The 20,375-nt window shown below is 36.4% G+C and overlaps 1 protein-coding gene across 7 annotated transcripts in view; it reads left to right on the top strand.

The window, feature by feature from the left end:
- RGS3 (regulator of G protein signaling 3) overlaps positions 1-20,375 on the top strand; it is a 176,809-nt gene that overhangs the window by 76,543 nt on the left and 79,891 nt on the right. For all 7 annotated transcript variants that reach the window (XM_051979981.1, XM_051979982.1, XM_051979983.1 and 4 more), the window contains 2 exons: positions 5,374-5,485; positions 15,759-15,802. In XM_051979981.1, the coding sequence (XP_051835941.1) occupies positions 5,374-5,485; positions 15,759-15,802 (156 nt within the window). The remainder of the gene's footprint in view (positions 1-5,373; positions 5,486-15,758; positions 15,803-20,375) is intronic.

Here is a 20,375-nt window from a genome sequence, read left to right as displayed (position 1 = left end):
GGCTTCAGTTTCCTCATTTTAAAAATGATGAAAATGGACTAGATAAAATTGGGCATTAAACTAGATAATCTCTAAGGTACTTACCATCTCTAATATTTTGTGTTTTTTTTTTTAATTCATTTGGAGCTGACTTTAGTGAGTAATGTCAGATTAGAATGGGGTGTATTATTTTAGTTTTTTAAATGGCATTTTTTCAAATTATGTGTATAGAAAATTCATTTTTTACAAGATTTTGAGTTTCACATTTTTTGTCCTCCCTGTTTTTTAGTCCCCCCTCCCTGAGAAGACAAGCAGTTTATCTTAGTCTTAAAAATGAGGTGTGACAAGCTTACAGTATCCAAAGTAAGAATATAGAAATATTTGAAAAAAAATTGGCTGTGTTATTGTACTAAGTGTACATTTTTTTCTCTAACTTCTGGGTAATTACTTTGAAGGACAGCATTTATTGGAATGTATAAGCTGTATATAGAATCAGTAAAAAAAGAGCTGGTCTTGAAGCTAGGAAAATCTGAGTTCAAGTCCCATCCCTGACACATAATTGGCTAGCTATGTGATCCTGAGCAATTCACTTAATTTCTCAGTTCTCTAGGCCAAACTGGCCTGAGTTTGTCAAACTCAAATAGAAGCCGGGTCTACTAAGCCAACATGAAGATTCCAGCTTGCTCACATTTTAGTCTGGTTTGGGGGCAGAGATGTCGGACACTTCCACTCTAAGCAACTAAGACCATAAGTTACAGAGAAGCTGCTGACTTGAATTGATAAAAGGAGTCGTTTTCATCTTGTAGTTTCTTATACCAAAAAAATCTCAGGTTCAGGCCTTTAGTTTGTTAATAAGCATTTATTAAGATCTTATTGTGTACCACAAAGGGAGGCCAAGTCTCTGCTGTTGAGGAGCTCACATTTTGTTGGGGCAAATAGCACATAAATAAGTCCCTACCTACTTATATGTATATGTAATATATGATATACATGTATGTATATATGTACATATGTAGATATATGTAGACTAGATGGAAGGCAGCTATAGAGAGGAAGGCAGCAGCATCTTAGGAGAGCAGGAATGGCCTTTTGCAAAAGGCCAGGAGAACTAAGAGGCCAAGGTGAGGAAGGAGAGTATTTGGTCCTGGGGCACAAATAGTGCAGAGGTATAGAGACAGGCCCATGAGATGCAGTGCTTTATAGGAGGAGGGAAGTGAAGCTGAAAAAGATTGAGGAACTAGGAAGTGTTTTCAGTACTAAGCAGAAGAGTTCATTTTTGCTTCTGGAAGTGGTAGGGAGCTGTTGGAGCTCATTGAGTTGGAGAGTGACACGGTCAGCCCTGAGTTAAAGGATGGTCACCTGGGCAGCTGAGTTAGGATGAGCTAGAGAAGAGAGAGACTAGGTCCTGGCAGACCCACCAACAGGTTATGTGCAATAGTCCAGCCCTGGATCAAAGTGATAAGAGTGTCAGAAGAGAAAAAGTTTTTTTTCCCCTCTGAGGCAATTGAATTGGGTTAAGTGACTTGCCCAGGATCACACAGCTAGGAAGTGTCATGTGTCTGAGATCAAATTTGAACTCAGGTCCTCCTGACTTCAGGGCTGGTGCTCTATCTATTGTGCCACCTAGCTAATCCCAAAAAGATGTTTTCTGTAAGCAAAAAGATTTGCTAATGAATTGAATGTATAGGGGTGAGAGTCAGGAATGACACTAATATTGTGAGCCTAGGGAACTGGAAGAATGGTGGTGCCCTTGGTCCCATCCTTATCCTCATCTTTGTGGAATTAGAGCATTTTATTGTTGTTGTCTTTTTTTGTTCAGAATCGAGTCTAACCTTTTCATTTTACAGATGTGGAAATTGAGACTCAGAGAAGGGAAAAGCAGGGTTATACAGTGAGCTAATGTTAGAGATGAGAACCTCAACCTTTTGGTTCTCATGTCATTATTTTTCGGACTACACTGCCAGTCTCATTACTTTTATGGCGATTCCTTTGTTAAGGATTTCTGTCAATTTAACATACTTTCAAAGACTGTTGATATACCGAGAGCTTCTCACTCCATTGCCAGTGTCATTTTTAAAAATAATTTTAAAAAATGCTGAGTTATTAAGGCCCCTGTAAAAGATTAACTGAGATATAAAAGAAAAAAGTATATGCTTAAATTCAAAGTAGGAAATATATGGAACTTATTAATTTGGAAGAAGTTGCAAAATTTAAAATAAAAACGACTTGAGAAAAACTTAAGATAAATTTTTAGATGATGGATTTGTAGTGAAGGTCAAGGAGAAGGTTGGGATATTCTGGGTGTATCCCTAAGTTTCGAGAGCATTCCTTTACAAAATTGTAGTTATTTATTAGGTAAATAGATGTTTTCTTGATGCAATAGTGGTGGGGGAACACAAGAAATTGTAGCTCATTGTGATCCTTGGGGAAGGAGATCTTGTCAAGACTTATTTAAAAGTTGCAATGTTGTATTTCTTAATGTTCCTTAGAGGTAGGTACTAGAGTTTGCTTGGTTGAAGGTAGGTCTGTTATGTCTCTTCCTGGATCTTTTTTTCAGAGGCTCCTTGGTGGGGTTTCAACCAAGACTAGCCAGATGAAAGTGAGATTAAGGACTCTATTTCTACTGTTTCATTCTCTGTCACCATATCTAGACTTTTGCCAGCTCTGTCTTTTTCCCTGACCTGACCTTTGGGGAAATTCTTTATTCAGTCCTTAATCATTTCCTGTCTAGACTATACTGTGATTCCTGTTTTAACAATTTTAACATTTTTCTTAAAACCATGTTTTTCCAATTTGAGGCTCTGGAGAGTTCATAAACTAATTTTGAGCTCTCTTCATCTCCCTGCTGTCTTTTCCTCATTTGCTGTCCACTTCTATTCTTCTATGACTTTTTTGGCTTGCAGAAGGTGTTTTAATCCTACCCATCACCCACTGCTGCCTATTTGTGGCTTGGATTGAGAGGAGAGAGAAAGGATTGAGGTGGTGTGTGTGTGTGTGTGTGTGTGTGTGTGTGTGTGTGTGTGTCTGTGTGTCTGTGTGTCTGTGTGTCTGTGTCTGTGTCTGTGTGTCTGTGTGTTGGATTTTTTTCAAATGTAACTAACCTGGGAAATTAGGTGGAGCAGTGGATAGAGCACCAGCCCTGAAATCAGGAGAACCTGAGTTCAAATCCAGCCTCAGACACTTAACACCTCCTAGCTGTGTGATCCTGGGCAAGTCACCTAACCCCAATTGCCTCAGAGGAAAAAGAAAACAGAAAAAACCCTCAAATGTAAGGAACTTAACCTCTTGCTTCCATCCCACCTCTCATCCTAAATCTTTTTTTATATTCATGTGTGTTTTCTTGTCTTTTCATACTCCTCCTTCACTCATGATATTCATCATTTTTTCCACTTCCTCTGCCACCATAACCTTACAAGTTATAGCCTTATAAAAGGCTATAATCATGTGATTCTTTTGCTGCTGCTAGGTTGAACAGAAATAGGGTGGTATAGATGTAAACACATTGGATTAGAAAACCTGGTTAAGTCCAAGCTCTTGTCTTTTAATAATAAAGAGATGGCTACAGATAAGCAGGTTTTAACCTTGAATTCATGGTCCAGAAGCACCTATGAATAGATTCATAGTGGGTCTGTGAACTTGGAAGGGGCAGAAATGAAATGTTTACTTTTATTAGTTTCTAACTGAAATTTAGCTTTTCTTCCAATTAGGAATGCAGGAAATGAACATTATTCTGAGAAGGGGCTTATAGCTATCACTAGACAGTTGCCTAAGGAGAACAGGACTCAAAAAAGATTAAGAAGTAAAAGTAAAAAAGTAAAGATTAAGATGGTAGAGAACTAGGATGTTAGCGAAAATGATTAGGATAAACAGAAGGATCCTCATAGCACAGAATATCCAAGAGTCAAAAATCCTGTGGTCTAGGTTTAGATTTGCTATTGACTGTGTGCCCTTGGGCAGCTACTTAACCTCACCAAACCTCAGTTTCCCCATCTTTAAATTAGGGATGATAACTCTGACCTCTGGATAATTGTAATAAGATCCAATATAATACTATAAACTATAAAATTTATAAAATATTATATATGTGTTCAAGATATTACTAATACCAGCTCATGTGTCTCTTAAGCACTAATAATTGAGAGTAAATCCTGCAGTTTTTAGAGTTCCTAGAAGAGTCTCTAGAAGTTCAAGTACTAGAGGGGCAGAGTATCATCACACAGTGATGAGTAATGCTTTCATTCCAGGGTCTTAGGTTAGTTACATTTTGTTGCTTTGGGCCAAAGAAGAAAAGGTCATATGCAGCCTAATCTTGCATGTGGCTGGTTAGAGTGACTTTCAGAATTAAATCTTTCAAAAATGATTAATAAGAAAGAACCATCAAATATATTGCTGAGTCAGTTTAATTGTGATGTAATTTGAGGGCTGATTTTTGAAGTGAACATTACAAAAAGAAACTAAGTGACATGCATGTTTTTGTTAGACTGTAAATAATTGAAATGGCAACCAGAGACCTAAGATAGTGGAAAGTACACTGTACTAGTTTTGGATAGTCCTGGGAGTTCCAAGTCTTTGGAGACACAGCTGGGTGACCTCCTTGAACTTCTGTTTCATTGTCTGTAAAAATAGAACTAATACCCTCTCTTCTGCCTTTTTCTACAGGGTTATTGGAAAATCAAATGAGATGATATATATGAAAGAGTGTCACAGATTGAAAAGAAATATGCATATGTAGCAGATGAATACCATTGCTTTTCTAGAAGTGTTCTTGCATGAATGCTAGTTAAAATTGTTTCTGAGAGACTTCTAGCTTAGCTCTAGATAGCGTAGATCAAAATAAAAGATAATAGTAAAGCTCCTTTAGCGCAGGAGTTCTGATATTCTGATATTGTCACTCAGCTGGAGGAGTTTGGTTGTCATGGCAGTGGACATGGTTATCAGAATAGAAGAAATGACCTGGTAAAAGGCCTGGAATTAGGGAAGGTTTCTCTGTTTTATGCTTTGAGGTGTTAGAGGAATCAGAGACCTGTATCTTGTCCCTGGTATCATAATTAGTGGGCCCAGGGATTGAGAAGAGGGATAGTGATCTCATAGTTAGCAGCTTATAACAGTGCTGAAGAGATTGTACTTTTCTCTTTTGTTCAATTAGATGAAACAAATCTAGTAAGTCAGATTATGACTTTTATTCACTCGTCTGTTCAACAAGTTAGTAATTCAGTCAGCCCACATAAAATGCCTACTGTGTTCAGAATACTGTATGAGGTACTAAAGGTATACAAAATTTATATGACTCAGTCCCTGTCCTCGTAACTGAGAAGGCCTTCTGAGATTTTGCTTATTGGCAAGTGCTTTCCACAGTTCTTCATCTTATCCTGTGTGGTTCTTTTCCCTGCTCAGGTGACATTATTTGTGTATTCTGATCTGTTGCTCTTCACTAAGGAGGATGAGCCAGGACGATGCAATGTCCTGAGAAATCCACTGTACCTCCAGAGTATAAAACTGCAGGAAGGTAAGTGTGGGAGAAGTCCTCCTCTACTTTTCTTTTCTCTTTTTCTTCTGCCAGGGAGCATAGTTGCACCAATGAATACAAAATTTAGTTTGGGCCATTTGGGTCTGTCTTCCTAAGTACACACTGGTAACTGTCAATGGTGCAGTTTACAATTCTCAAACTGGATGGTTCATCATTTCATTTTCTTCTATATGAGCTTTCCTTTATACCTGCCCATCTACCTACTCTGCCCCATCTTCCCTTGAGCTTTGTTTAGTGATTTCTTTTTTTAAATATTAATTTCTCTCTCTCTCTTTTATTATAGCTTTTTATTTACAGGTTATATGCATGGGTAATTTTACAGCCTTGACAATTGCCAAAACTTTTGTTCCAGTTTTTCCCCTCCTTCCTCCCACCTCCCCTAGATGGCAAGATGACCAATACATGTTAAATATATTAAAGTATAAGATAAATACAAAATATGTATACATGTCCAAACTGTTATTTTGCTGTATAAAAAGAATCAGACTCTGAAATATTGTACAATTAGCCTGTGAAGGAAATAAAAAAAATGCAGGTAGGCAAAAATATAGGGATTAAGAATTCAATGTAATGGTTCTTAGTCATCTCCCAGGGTTCTTTCACTGGGTGTAGCTGGTTCAGTTCATTACTGCTTCATTGGAACTGATTTGGTTCATCTCATTGCTGAAGAGGGCCATGTCCACCAGAATTGATCATCATATAGTATTGTTGTTGAAGTATATAATGATCTCCTGGTCCTGCTCGTTTCACTCAGCATCAGTTTGTGCAAGTCTCTCCAGGCCTTTCTGAAATCATCCTGTTGGTCATTTCTTACATAACAATAATATTCCATAACATTCCTATACCACAATTTCTTCAGCCATTCTCCAGTTGATGGGCATCCATTCAGTTTCCAGTTTCTGGCCACTACAAAGAGGGCTGCCTGTTTAGTGGTTTCTAATGAGAGGAGGACTATAGGAGAGAAGAAGAGAGGGAAAAGAAGCTGTGGCTTGTTCTCCTGTGGGCATGTCCCAAGATCCATAGGAGAAGGGGGAGGAGGGGTGGAGAGAAGGAAGAAATGGAAGAGACAGAGAGTTAAAGGCAGGGAGAGAGAAACAGAAAAAGAGGGGAATGAGATGTGAGTGTGTGAGGCTGTGAAATGGATATTAAGTTCAACCTTTCCATCATATCCTTCTATAATCTGGGAACTTGGATCCAGCTGGGAATATCTTTTGAGTTTAGTTTGGCACCTGAGGTCTCTGCTGTAAAGAGGCTTGATTTCCTCTTTCATATTATTTAAAAGAAAAAAAACACCCCAAACCAACAAACTTGTTTGTATAAGAGTGGCAAGAGATGGGAGGAAAATATTACCAAGTGAAAATAATTTTGTTTTGATGGTTGTTGCTACAGGAAAACTTCCTGGATATTTGTTAGCCCATCCTGTGTAGTTGTTGATTGAGGTTTTTTTGCTCCTTAGCTATACAGTCAATGTGTGGAAAATCTACTTATATTTCTTTGAAAGAAAGTAGTCTTTCTTCTTCCCTTGACTTTCTTCTGCCTATTGTCCCAGGCACCTAGGCAGTGCCTATCACTGCTTTTGGTGTTCCTTGAAGAATATAATGTAGTTTTCTTTTAATCTTTGAGATTTAACTTTTCCCTCAGTTAAATTGTATCTGGAATAGACATTCCCCCTTTCTTGGCCACGATTCCCATCACTGCATTCAGTCTCTTAAATTCTAAATAATCAAATACATGTGCTGTCTTGGCCAGAGAACTTTCAGCTTTGTTGATTTCCAGGACATAGATGCCCTGTGATATCAGGGAGGTGATGCCATGACATGCGAGTGAATTTGATTTAAGTGAGGGAAGGCTGTGAAAAGTCACCAGCTTCACTTCTTTTGGACATTTTTTCCTTATTTGATTACTTTGTAAAGTACCATGACACTACGACACCAATATTTGCTCACAGATTGTAAGAATCTTTCATAGAATCCTCTCAGTTATTCAAGAACTAATTATCTAAAGCCAGAGAATTTCTTCTCCTAGCAAAGCTCTTTCTACACATTTTCTTGTATCCTTCCTCTACCCCATCCCATTTCTTTCTTGGGGAAACCAGTTTCTTTTCTGGTCTCTACATTAGGAAGAAGGAAACTTTGGACAAATAGTTTCCCAAACTAATGGTAGGACTAGGAGGAATGAGTCTGTGCCTACTCATTTAGGATTGTCATTAAATTCAGACATAGTACAATTGTTGTTGTTGTTGTTTAATGAGGCAGTTGTGTTTGTGACTTGCCCAGAGTCACACAGCTAGTGTCAAGCGTTTGAGCTAGATTTGAACTCAGATCATCCCGACTAATTTAGAGTCAGTGCTCTTATCTACTGTGCCACTTGGCTGCCCCTATAATAGGTTTTAAAAATTGTTTTTATTTTTATTTTTTGTTACCTTTTGAGTTCTGAATTATCTCCCTTCAACTCCACATTAGAGAAGACCAGTATTTGATTTGGATATATATATATATCTATATATATATATCTATATCTATATATATATACACACACACACACATATATATTTAGAACCATACAAAATGTACTATTTCATGCAAGTCTTTCCATGTTTTTCTAAAACCAATCTGCTCATTGTTTCTCAGAGCACACGAAGAGGCCATCTCCAGTTGTCTTGATCTATATCTTGACACTGGACCCAGATGGCTCCAGAGGGAAAAGTGAGGCTGGTCACCTTGCCCAGCCCTCCCTCCCTGAAATACAGTTCATAGACACAGCCATGGGATCACCTCCCTGGTGCCATGGTCCTCTTAGAGAATGAAGGACGAATAATACAATCATATACTACAACTTATACAACCACTTCCCAATTTATGGGTATCTTCTCATTTCCTGTTCTTTGCCACCACAAAGAGAGCTACTGCAAATATTTTGAAACATATAGGTATTTTCCTTTTTCTCTCATTACCTTAGAAAACAGATCTAATAGTTATTGCTGGGTCAGAGTCTGTGCAGTTGTATAACATAATTCCAAATTGGTCTCCAAAGGAATTAAATCGGTTCATAATTCCACCAACAGTGTATTAGTATCCTAATTTTTCCATATCCCCTCCAGCATTTATCATTTTAGCCAACTTAATAGATGTGAGATGACAGTCAGAGTTTTTAATTTATATTTCTCTACATTTCTGATTTAGAGCATTTTAAAAATATAATTATATATGACTTTTGATTTCTTCCAGAAACTGTCTGTTCATATTCTTTGACTATTATATTAATTGGGGAGTGACTCATCTTCTTGTAAATTTGGCATAGTTCTCTATATATTTTAGATATAAGATCTTTATCTGAGAAACTGGCTATAAATTCCCCCTACCCCCTCAATTTTCTGGTTTCCTTTTAATCTTGGCTACATTGGTTTTATTTATACAAAACCTTTTTAATTTAATGTAATCAGAATTATCCTTTTTACTTCCCACAAGGTCTATCTTTTATTCATAAATTTTTTCTCATCCATAAATTTGATAGGTAATAGATTCCATGCTCTTGTAATTTACTTATATCTCCCTTTATGTCCAACTCATGTATCATTTTAACCATATCTTGATAAATGTTATACGATAGCAGTCTATTCTTGGTTTCTGCTAAACCCCTTTCCAGTTTTCCCAACAATTTTTTAACCAAATAGTGAGTTCTTATTCTAAAAGCTTACATCTTTGTGTTTATCAAAGTAACAAAGTTTATTATCATTTATTCTTACATATTGTATACCATTCTATTTCTTTGCCAGTAGCAGATAGTTTTGATAATTACCACCTTATGATACAGTTTAAGATCTGGTACTGCTTTACTCCCAGGTATTTTATATTGTCTATGATTATTTTAAATGAAATATCTCTTTATTTCTCCTTGAAGGGCTTTTTGTTATTGATATATAGAAATGCTGATGATTTAAATAAGTTTATTTTATATCCTGAGACTTTGCTCAGATAAATTTTTTCAACTAACATTTTAGTTGTATCTCTATTTTCTAAGTATACTTCATCTTGTCTGCAAAAAGACATGGTCTTATTGTTTTCATTGCTTATTCTGATTCCTTCAATTTCTTTTCTCTTAATTCTAGGCTAGTATTTTTAGTACAAAACTGAATAATATTGGTGATAACAGGCAACCTTGTTTCACTCTTATTAGAGAGGCTTCTAATTTTATCCATGCTTGCTGATAGTTTTATATAGATGCAGCTTGTCATTTTAAGGAAAAATCCACTTATGTTTATGTTTTTAATAGGAATGAGTGTTGTATTTTGTCAAAAGCCTTTTCTGACTCAATGTAATCATATGATTTTTTTGATTTGATTATTAGTATAATGAATTATGTTAATAGTTTTCCTTATATTGAACCAAACTTACATTACTAGTTTAAATCCCACTTGATCACAATGTATAATCTTTGTGCTATATTGGTATAGACTTTTAAGTTAGTATTTTATTTCGGGTTTTTGCATTAGTATTCATTAGCAAAATTGATCTATAATTTTCTTTTTCTGTTTTTGTTTTTCCTGGTTTAGATAGCAGCATCATATTTGTTTCATAAAAGGAATTTGGTATGATTCCTTCTTTGACTATTATTCCAAATAATTTATTTAATAATGTAATTAGTTGATCTTTAAATGTTTGGTAGAATTCACTTGTAAATCTATCTGGTCCTGATTTTTTTCCCTTAGGAATCTTACTTATGGCCTTTTCAATTTGTTTTTCTAAAATAAGTTTATTTAGATATTCTATTTCCTCTTCTGTTAATCTGGGCAGTTTATATTTTTGTAAGTATTCTTCCATTTCACTTAAATTGTTAAATTTATTGTCATGTAATTGGACCAAATAGCTCTAAGAATTGCTTTAATTTAATTTTTGTTAGTGGTCTTTTCATATTTTCTGTTTTTGATATAGTTTAATTATTGTTTATTAAGTAGACATTGAATTGGAATTGTAAAAAAAAATCTATCTGCAATATAGGACAATTATCAGTTGTCTTAGTAGTTTCTAACTAGGTGTTGATCTTTGCTGCAGAATAAGATTTGGATATTGTAAGACAGAATGGCAAACTGTTCTTGATATATCATGCACACTCCAGAGCTGAGAGGGACACAATTCACCACTGAAAGGATGCAGAGAACTCTCTAGTCCCAGGCCTTTAACCCTTTCCTTTGGAGTCCATGTAGTCCTAGGAGGAGAAGAGAAGAAAGAAATTGGAGTTTCTTTTATTGAGGCCTTTGTACTGGTAATTGAATTGGTGAGGCATTTTGGGTGTTCTGTTATTCAAAGAGTAAGTAATGACCAGTGTGGGAGCTTGGTTAATAGAAGTATGACAATCATTAATTTCAAGAAACTCAATCCTACAACTGGAACTTCTGAATTTCAAGAATGTACCATAGTGGTATAAATTTTGTTTGTAGGTTACAGAGCTGAACCCATTTGACATACTTTATCTCCTAGCCCTATTCCCATCCTTTTAGCCTGATAGCATGTAGGAGTAGTAGAATTATTTAGAAATTGGTCAGACTTGCACTAGGACAGAGGTGGAGATTGTAGATGGAAGTTTCAACTTGGTTCACTTCTATGACAATCTCTCTTTAAAAGGGATTTATTTTGTAAAACCTGAGTGGGCCAATGTAAGTTCAGTGATAGCTGCTTTTAATGGCCTTTTTAGTCTTTAGGGCTAAAATTGGGTTCAAGCTGAATATGAAAGGTGTTAGTTATAAAAACTATCATTGGAATATCTGGTAATTATATACCCCATAAGTATTGGGGGTGAAAGGGAGAGATAAGAGGGTTTCACACATTCATGATAGAAGAAACACTTTCTGAGAGAGGTTTCATTTCCTTCACTATTCTAAGTAAATTCAAGTGACCTTTGCATGTGTAACTTCTCTTTTTGGTTAGAGACCACTTCCTTTTCCTATAGGTGAGGGTAGGTAGAGGTAAGTTTCAGAGGGCTGCTTGATTCAGAGGTAAATTTGTCAATCTATAGTATGAAGCTGGAGGAATAAACAACAGAGTATTTTAGCACATGAAGTGTGATGTGTATGTGTTTGTGCACACATGTGCATGCTCGCACACAGTAGATTAGATCTTAACATGGTTGTGTTTGGACAAAGAATCCTGCCCCACTTTAGTCTTTCATTTATCAAACACTAGAAAAGTGCCTCTTAGAGGGATGGGGAGTAGTTAAAAGCTGAGGAAATGACTTGATGATACTAAACATTTATGTAGCACTTAATAGTTAATATTTCTCATGTTGCTGTTCAGTCTTTGGTCAATATCACTGCCTCCCCCTTCTCTACATCTCCTGAGACTGGTGCAATAAGTCCAGAGACACTAGGAACTCCACTCATCTCATTTCCTGAAAACCACGAAGGAGAATCAGGAACCAGGCTCTCAAGTTCCAGTATCCTCTTCCTTCTTGCTCCATTTCACCTCAGGAGCTGTTAGTGTACCCTGCAGAGACTTAGGAGATAATTTCCTAATACAGAGCTGTTGCGGTATCATTCAAGCAAAAACAAACATTGGTAGAATTGTTCCTTGATTTAATATTGCTCAAAACTAGATTTTTTCCCTTCATCTCTCTTTTTTCCAGTTCAGTTCATGTTTTAAAAAATGTTTTATTTTGTACTATTTTTGCTCTATTTGCACAATTTATTTTGCAATGAGCACCAAATAAAATGGGCAGTTGCATGTATATGGTAAAACAGAAGAGAATTGTACTTGAAACTGCAGATATTTCATACCCCTTGTTTTGCTTTGTGTTTTCTGACCTTCTTTCCATTCTCTGCATTTTTAAAGGTACATCAGACTGACTCTGACACTCTCTCTCTCTCTCTCTCTCTCTTTTTGGATATTCTGTCCCCATTCCCTCTTACCTTAGCAATCTGTTCCCTCCCTTAAAAAAGAAAAAGAAAGCCCTTGTCACAAATACACATAGTCAAACAAAACATTTCTACTTTGGCTTTGTCTGAGTTAGCATCTTGGTCCTCTCAAGTTAGGGAGCAAATAGTAGTCTTATCTCTTTGGGAATTGTGGTTGATCATTGATCACATTGATTAGAGTCCTTAAGTCTTCCAAAGTCGATTTTCTTTAACATATTGTTGTTACCCTATAAATTGCTTTCCTAACTTCACTTGACCTCAGTTCATTTTAAATTCAATTCAACAAATATTCACTGATTTTGTGCCAGGCACCAAGTTCAGAGTTGGGGATTCAAACATAAAAGGAAATGTTTTTGCCCTCATGGTCATTTGCCAATATATTTCCTTCCATAGAATCCTCTTTTGGAACAAAGAAAAACAGTTAACAAAATAACTGCCATAGGTGGCAAATAAAATATTTGTTTCCGTAAATGCAAGTCTCTTCCCCAAGATGGGGAAAATGTGTTCCAGTATCTGTTCTCCGGGTTTTAGGATTGATCTTTGAAACAATTCTGAGTTTCATTGACTTGTATTGGCATTTTTATTTCATTGTGGATATTCTTCTGGTTCTACTTTTTTTTTTCCTCTTCATCACTTCATACATAGCAGTTTTTCTGTTTCTGTTTTTTTTCCTTCTTCATCACTTCATACATAGCAGTTTTTCTGTTTCTTTTGACTTTCTCATCTTTCAGATTGCTTCCTGTGCAAAATTTATTAAATTTGTATGTCACAATTTGTTCAGCCATTCCCTCATCAGTGGGTATCTTGATGCTGCTCCTATCTTGTTTTGTATGAAAGGTCTTGATTTTACATCCTTGGTGTATTAGTCCAGTCTTGGGATTACAAGGTCAAATTATTCATCTGTTTTAAAAATACTTATTATACAGTGAAGATGATGAATACCACACCCAGTCTCCTTGCTGTTAAGATGGAGCTTTTCCTTCTACTGGAAGGGAGGGGTGAGAGGGAAAGGAAATCCAGTGACCAAAGGTTTTAGTGAAGATTTTTGGCTAATTGTTTTTCTGCTAAATACACTTAGCCCTACTGGCTATCTGGAGGCGCTTGCTCTTTCAGATTGACTACTTTAAGGGGGAATATGCAGGAGAGTTAAAAGAAGATGGGGCTCAGTTGAACTTTGAGCCATTTGTTACTTTGGTCTTCACTAGCATTAGTCCAACCTTTCTGTCTCACTTGGCAAGCACTTTCTCCTGGACTTCTGAGTGACTGAGCAGTGCTGTAATGGGAACAGGCGGAGGACTGGCTCTAACAATTGAGACATCTCCGGTTCTCAAAGAGCCATTGTGACGTTTCCTGTCTCTGCAGTGCTCTACACCAGTTGCTGGAGCAAATCTGTCTCACAATGCACTGTGTTCCTGTCTCTAAGGCCTGACTGAGCTGACCCATGTTTCCCTGCCCCCACTTTTTCTGTTCCCCCTCCCCCAATGTTGCTTCTTTGAATGGAGCTTCTATTTTCTTAGGACAGGGCTGGGAAATTTCCAGCTGTTTCTTTGGAGCTCCACCCATGGAGGGGGGAGTATATGTGTGTGTTTAGGGGGGAGAAAGGGGCTCAAGCCTGGGAACTTGGCTCAAGTTTCAACCTCTTGGAATCTCTGAGGTGTAGCACCTATTACTTTGCCCATTTCTCTGTCTCCTTCCAAGATTGGGACTTTCAAAGGCTAGGCTAGGATTACCTCCTTGGGTACTCTCCTGGGGTGAGGGTAACAGACAAGTCATCCTCTTTAATAAGTTTTTAAAAATTCTTTTGTCTAACTTATATAATACTAATGTACAACTCATTTATATAAAAGCACTTTTAAGATCTTAAAAATTTCCCCCTTACAACTGTTTGTATTATTGTCTTTGCTTTACAGTAGAAGAAAATAAGATCCTTAGAAGTTGTGATTTGCATATCTTTACATAGTAAGCATCTGATGTGGTGTTTGAATACAGATTCAAACTCAAAGCTCACTGACTCCTGACTCAAAGCTGGTGCCCTTTCCATTATACCATGTTTTCTCTCCCTGTGTTAGATTTAGTGATAAAAAAGAAAGACAAGACGTAGTCCTGCCCTCAAGATGACTATTGTCTGATTGTGTCTAGTTGGAGACATAAAGGCAAAAGCATATTAAAATAAAATAAAAAAAAACCAGGGAAGCTTATGTGTGAGATGAGAGTGTCATGGTATTTTACAAGAAAGAACAATACATGATGGGCAAAGTGATTAGGAAAGGTTTCACAGAAGTTAGATTTGAATTGGGTTTTGAAGGGTGATTAGATTTTGATAGAGAAGAGACACAATGTACAAAGAAAAGATGAAACAAAGGTAGGAAGACCACCCCAGGAGAGTGAAGAGATCAGTCTGCATGGAGTTGAGTTCCTGTAAGCAGCTAGGGACCAGATTATGAAGGGTCTTGAATCCTATTCCAAATACAGACTTATTAAAGGTTTTTGAATCATTCTTTCATGAGAGTCAGTTGTATCAGAAAGATAGCTCACTAATTTATAGTTGGGTATATCTCTACAAATTGTGACTAATATTCTGCATAAGACATTCTTTTTGGTGGGCCAGCACATTCAGGAAATCTGAATGACAGTTCAGAAAGTTGTTAAAATTGACTCAGAATGAAAGGAATTAGATGTTCTCAAATAGCATTTTAATCCTCCCCTAAAAATTTATGCCCCTCCATTCTCCAGAATTATTTTTGTCAAAAGAAGAGGACCTTTTTGAGTTCAGTTAATCCCTCTCAGCCTCAGTTTCCTTGTCTATCTCTCCCTTGGCCATCTTGTTGCCATCTTGACATGCTCCACTATGTCAGCTCTCCTTTTCTTGGATTCAAGGATTAACCCTATGGTCCTAATAGTCTCAGGTCTGGTATATGTGTTCCTGTTGTCTCCAAAGAGTTCCTTTATGATCTTTAGTTTATCTTGTCTGTTATTTAATTTTTAAGTCAGACCCTTACACTTAGATGTCTTAATAGCCATTCTCTGCTCTCTGTAGTTGTCTTTTCTGTTTCTTTTTTCCTCTTCTACTTATAATATCCTTTGTCTTCCCTTTGGTTTTTCTTCTTTGACCAAATTATGTCATTTTAGTTTTAGGGGGTATGGGTATTGCATGTTGTGGTATAGTTCATTTGGCACTCATAGTGCTATTCCTCTGAAAATCTGGGCAACTGAAAGTTATATATACCATAAGCACACAAGGAGAATGCTGCCCATTGTAGGCTGTGGGACGTTGTTGCCTTAAGGAAAAATAATAGCATCCTTAAGTGGCATCTAACATAGAGCTTTTCTTTTTTCTCTCTAAAGGTTTGGCAGAAGACTTGAAATTCTGTGTACTCTATTTGGCAGAGGTAAGTATTTTTTATTTGGGGTCATTCTCTTGAGCAACAGGAACGTGTTAGTAGTGCCCTTTATTTTTCAATGATGGTGGGGTGGCCTGTGCCTTTGATTTGCAGGATCTTAGTCAGACCCATCAGTTCTGCTATCACAGCATGTTTGTGAGGCAATATGGTTCAGTGGAAAAGGAACTAAATGTAGAACAAGAGATAGGAGTTTGAATCCCAGTGTGACCTACCTTTGTGACATTCACAGACAAGTCTCTCCCTTTTTGGAGCTTTTGGGTTTGTTTTTTTAACTTGTAAAGTTCCATTAACTCAAAGGCAGGGTGAAGAGCACTTTAGAAACATACAAAGAATGAGTAAGATGTATAACCTCTGTGGCCTCAGTTTTTTTTTTAAAGGCATAATAATCTTTGCCTTCCTAGTAGAAGTGATAATAGGATAAAATAATAATAGATGTCAAATTGTTTCAAAAGTCTAATGATGTTCAGATATAAGGACAGAATAATGCCAGGTACATAGTAAGTGCTTAATAAATACTTGATTTATTGGACTTGATTTATATTGTTTTTAGTTTTTAGTTAATTGGATAGTTCTGGCTTCTATCAAGCATGTATGACTGAACAAATAATTTCACTTCTCTTGGTGTCATTTTCTGTTTCTATAAAGAAAGGGCTTTAACTAGATATTTTCGAAGGTCCCTTTAAAGATGATAATAATTGATAGTAAGTAATAACTATTATTATAGCTAGCTTTAATGTAGTGCCTTGTGGTTTACAAAGCACTTTTTGTATGTTATTTCATTTGATTCTGACAACAGCCCTATGAGGTAGATGCTATTATTATTCCCCTTTTATAGGCAAGGAAACTGAGGCTGAGAGGGGTTAAATGACTTGAACAGGGTCACATAGCTAGTTTCTGAGGCAGGATTTTAACTGGTGTCTTCCTGACTCCCAGTCCAGTGGCATTCTTTGCATTATGCCTTTTACTTCTAACTGTGCCTTTGAGCTTTAACATCTGTGATTCTAAGAGGAAATGTTCTTAAAATGAAAAAGGAGAGATTTGGGTCATACCAAATGGTGTATTTCTTTAATGGCTTGGTAATAGCAATAAAATAGTGAAGGGAGGGTGTAGAATCTTTCCCTGGAGAGCTTCAAGATAGCCATTCTTCCTGGGTGGTTTAGAGAATTACTTTCTTTTGAAGTTAGTAGATTTGACTAGATACCTCTCAAGGTTCCTTCCAGCTCTATGATTTTGTAATTCTAAGTCTCCTGGATAGCATCTGGACAGAGATTCTTAATTTCTTTAATGGTCAGCAAAATTCCATTCTGTTGGACTCAATTTGTTTTTCACAAAGAAAAACACTTTTCCTTGGGTCATTGATCTCTAGGAGCCTGTAGCCTGCCACTCTGGTAATGATTGATGAGTGCATATTAGTTTTGGCCTTTCTCTTCACTGATGTACAGAAAGCATTTTTGCTGATCTGATACAGAAGGATTAGGGATGGAAATTTTGTAATGACTGAAGAATAATCTCTTTTCTCTTAATGGAATAGTAATTATAATAAAGGGGAAGGGTAGAATGATGGGAAGGAAAAGAGAAAGAGAAAAGGAGGGGAGAGAACTTGGAGGGGGGAGTGAAAGGGAAGAGGAAGGAAGGGAAAGAGGCAAACACACACTTTCTCTCTCTCTCTCTCTCTCTCTCTCTCTCTCTCTCTCTCTCTCTCTCTCTCTCTCTCTCTCTCATATGAATTGCTTGGGATTTTCCAGGAAGAGTTTCCATTAAGTGAATTACATTGAGAGTCCTACAAATTAGTCTATATAGTAGTTTTAAGTGGCCATACATATTATCATAGAGTGACAATTAAGAAATTTCCCTCCTTTTCTCTACCTTCTCGTAATAAATATGCTGCCAGTGTCTTCTCCTTTAAGGTTACCTTGTAATCTACTTTGTGTGTATTTTCTGTGTGTGTACTATGTTATGTACTATATATTATAAATTACTACACATAATATGCAAATTATGTTGTTATTAATATAATGTACATATTATAAACATAATTGGTGTTGGTAATTATATTAATATATATTATGTATACATTGTTTTCTCTGTTAGAATATGAGATTCTTGAGGGTAGTATTGTTTTTTCTTTGAATCTACATTACTTAGTATAATAGGCAATATAGTAGGTAGTAATTAAGTGCTTATTGATTAATTTTTTGTAGAAGAAACTGGAAGTTTTATCTGTCAAACAGATAAAATTCTATGTTTTTCCATTATGGAAATAAATGATTAGATTCTACTTATGTTAGTATGAGGCAAAGATAGTTGTTACTAGTCAAGAAGTTGTATGTTGAAGTCTCCTGAATGTGCTTTAGGTACCTGTGTCTTGATCTATTGGAGAAATATTTTTTAGCCATCACAAGCCCAGGAAACAAGCAAAATTTTATGCCCAATTTTAGTAGACCATAATACATATACATTCATTGAAGTTGGTCAGAGATGCTGTGGTTGGATTTTGGGTTCCAACTCAGAGTAAGGTTAGTACTTTCTTTTAATATGTCACGACTGGTGACCTTCAGAGCTATGGCAACAAGATAGAAAAAAACAAAAAACAAAAAACCCTCTCCCTTCCCTCAAACAAACAAAAACAAAAAAAATCCCAAAACTGACAGTGCTTCAGATTGCAAGAAGGCTGAAAGAATGTTTTGGTCTCTGATAAGTACTAATCATAAGACTAACTCCCTAGGACAATATGCAATGACCATATGTTGTTCTGGTTTAAAACACGTCGTCTCATTTGCTTATTATTAAAAATGGGTCACTCCTAAGCAATTGTGGAAAGAACTGATGAAGTTTAGGATATGCTAGAAAGACTGTGAAAAGTAAGAACTGGGAAGCATTATTTTTACTTTATCTCCTACTTAATATTGTGACCCTGGGTGCTCCTTTCCCTCTCTGGGCCTTAGTTTCTTCACTGGTGAATGAGAGCATTAGACCAGATACTCTCTAAGGTCCCTTCTGCCTGAAATTGTTTGATTGGATAGAATGCTAAAGAGCTAGTCTCTATGTCCTCAGTCTCAGTTGTCTCATTTTTATGGAAGACAGAACAAGAGAGAATTAGACTAAATTAAAGGGGGGCCAGGTGGCACAATGACTAGAGTACCAAGCTGAACATCTTCACTAGTTCAAATCTAGCCTCAGACACTTACTATCTGTGTGACCCTGGGCAGGTAATTAACCCTCTTTTGTCTCATTTTCCTCATCTATAAAATGAATTGGAGAAGGAAATGGCAAACCATTATCAGTATTTTTTTCCAAGAATACCCCAAATGGGGTCACAAAGAGTAGAGCATAACTGAAATTTCTCAACAATGAGTTGCCCATAAAGATGAATTACACTGACTACCAAAGTGATAAAATGTGCTCAAAGGAAAGAATGGGGAAAACATTGCCCATGGAGTTAGAAAACCCGAAGTGGGAGCTTAAGTCCTGTTTTCACTATTTGTTCATTGTGTAACTTGGCGCCAAGGTTTTACAAACCACCCCTGAGCCTCACTTTTCTCACGTGTAAAATGGGCATAGAATTTGCAGTATTTATAGGTTTGTAAAGCCAATGCTTTATTAACTTGAGAATATGAAGCCTTCTGAGCCCCTGGAAATGAAGAGTTATTGCTCCTTGATGATGATGATTTGGTAGAAAGCAGATTCTGTCATATTTGATAGGGGGAAAAATGGCCTTATTCTGGGAGAGAAACTATGCATTGACTGGTGGGCTAATTCTAAAAGGAATTGGGTCCTAATAGGACCTAATTGTCCTAAACATTCATTTTTTAAAATTGTGAGTTCCAGATTTTTTCCTTTCCCTTTTCTCTATCTTTCTGTTTGAGAAGGCAAGCAGTATTATATCACTTATATATGTGAAATCATGTAAAACATATTTCCATATTAGCCATATTACAAAAGAAAACACATATAAAAACAAGAAGTGAAAAAATCTGCAATCATTAGTTCTGTCTCTGGAGGTGCATAACTTTTTTTTTTTTTAATCATGGGTCCTTTTGAATTGGACCATTGTTTCAGTGAGAATAGCTAAGTCTTTAACAGTTGATCATCATCACAACGTTGCTATTATGTAATGTGTAATGTTCTTTTAGTCTCAATTCTAGCATTTCTAATACCATATTGAATAATAGTGATGATAATGACTTCCTTTCTTTATCTCTAATCTTATTGAGAAGGTTTCTAGGAAAACATGTTTTTGAAAAACGCACACAGTCTCAAGTATAGAACACCTGGGAGAAATCCTGGTGACTGACCATTTTATCTAATGGTAAATGGGTGATGTCCCCTTAGCATCATGTGCATCCTCCTCTTCAGTATTTAATAATTGCAACTTGTTTCATTACACATACTGGCAACCAAAGCTGTTGCCACCTTCAGAATTCCAAACAATAGAATTTGTTGTTTGTAGTTGGAGACTGAAGTGGACCCAACAAAATGTCTTATCTTTTATCAGTGTTCCTTTTTCACCAAGGAAATGATTTGGAAAAGTTTTGCATTCACTACAATATCATAATATTGC

The sequence above is a fragment of the Antechinus flavipes genome, chromosome 2 (genome assembly GCF_016432865.1).
Source record: "Antechinus flavipes isolate AdamAnt ecotype Samford, QLD, Australia chromosome 2, AdamAnt_v2, whole genome shotgun sequence".
NCBI classification, from domain to species: Eukaryota; Metazoa; Chordata; class Mammalia; order Dasyuromorphia; family Dasyuridae; genus Antechinus; species Antechinus flavipes.
The sequence above is the reverse complement of the archived record's forward strand: the minus strand, read 5'-3'. Positions and strand labels throughout refer to the sequence as shown.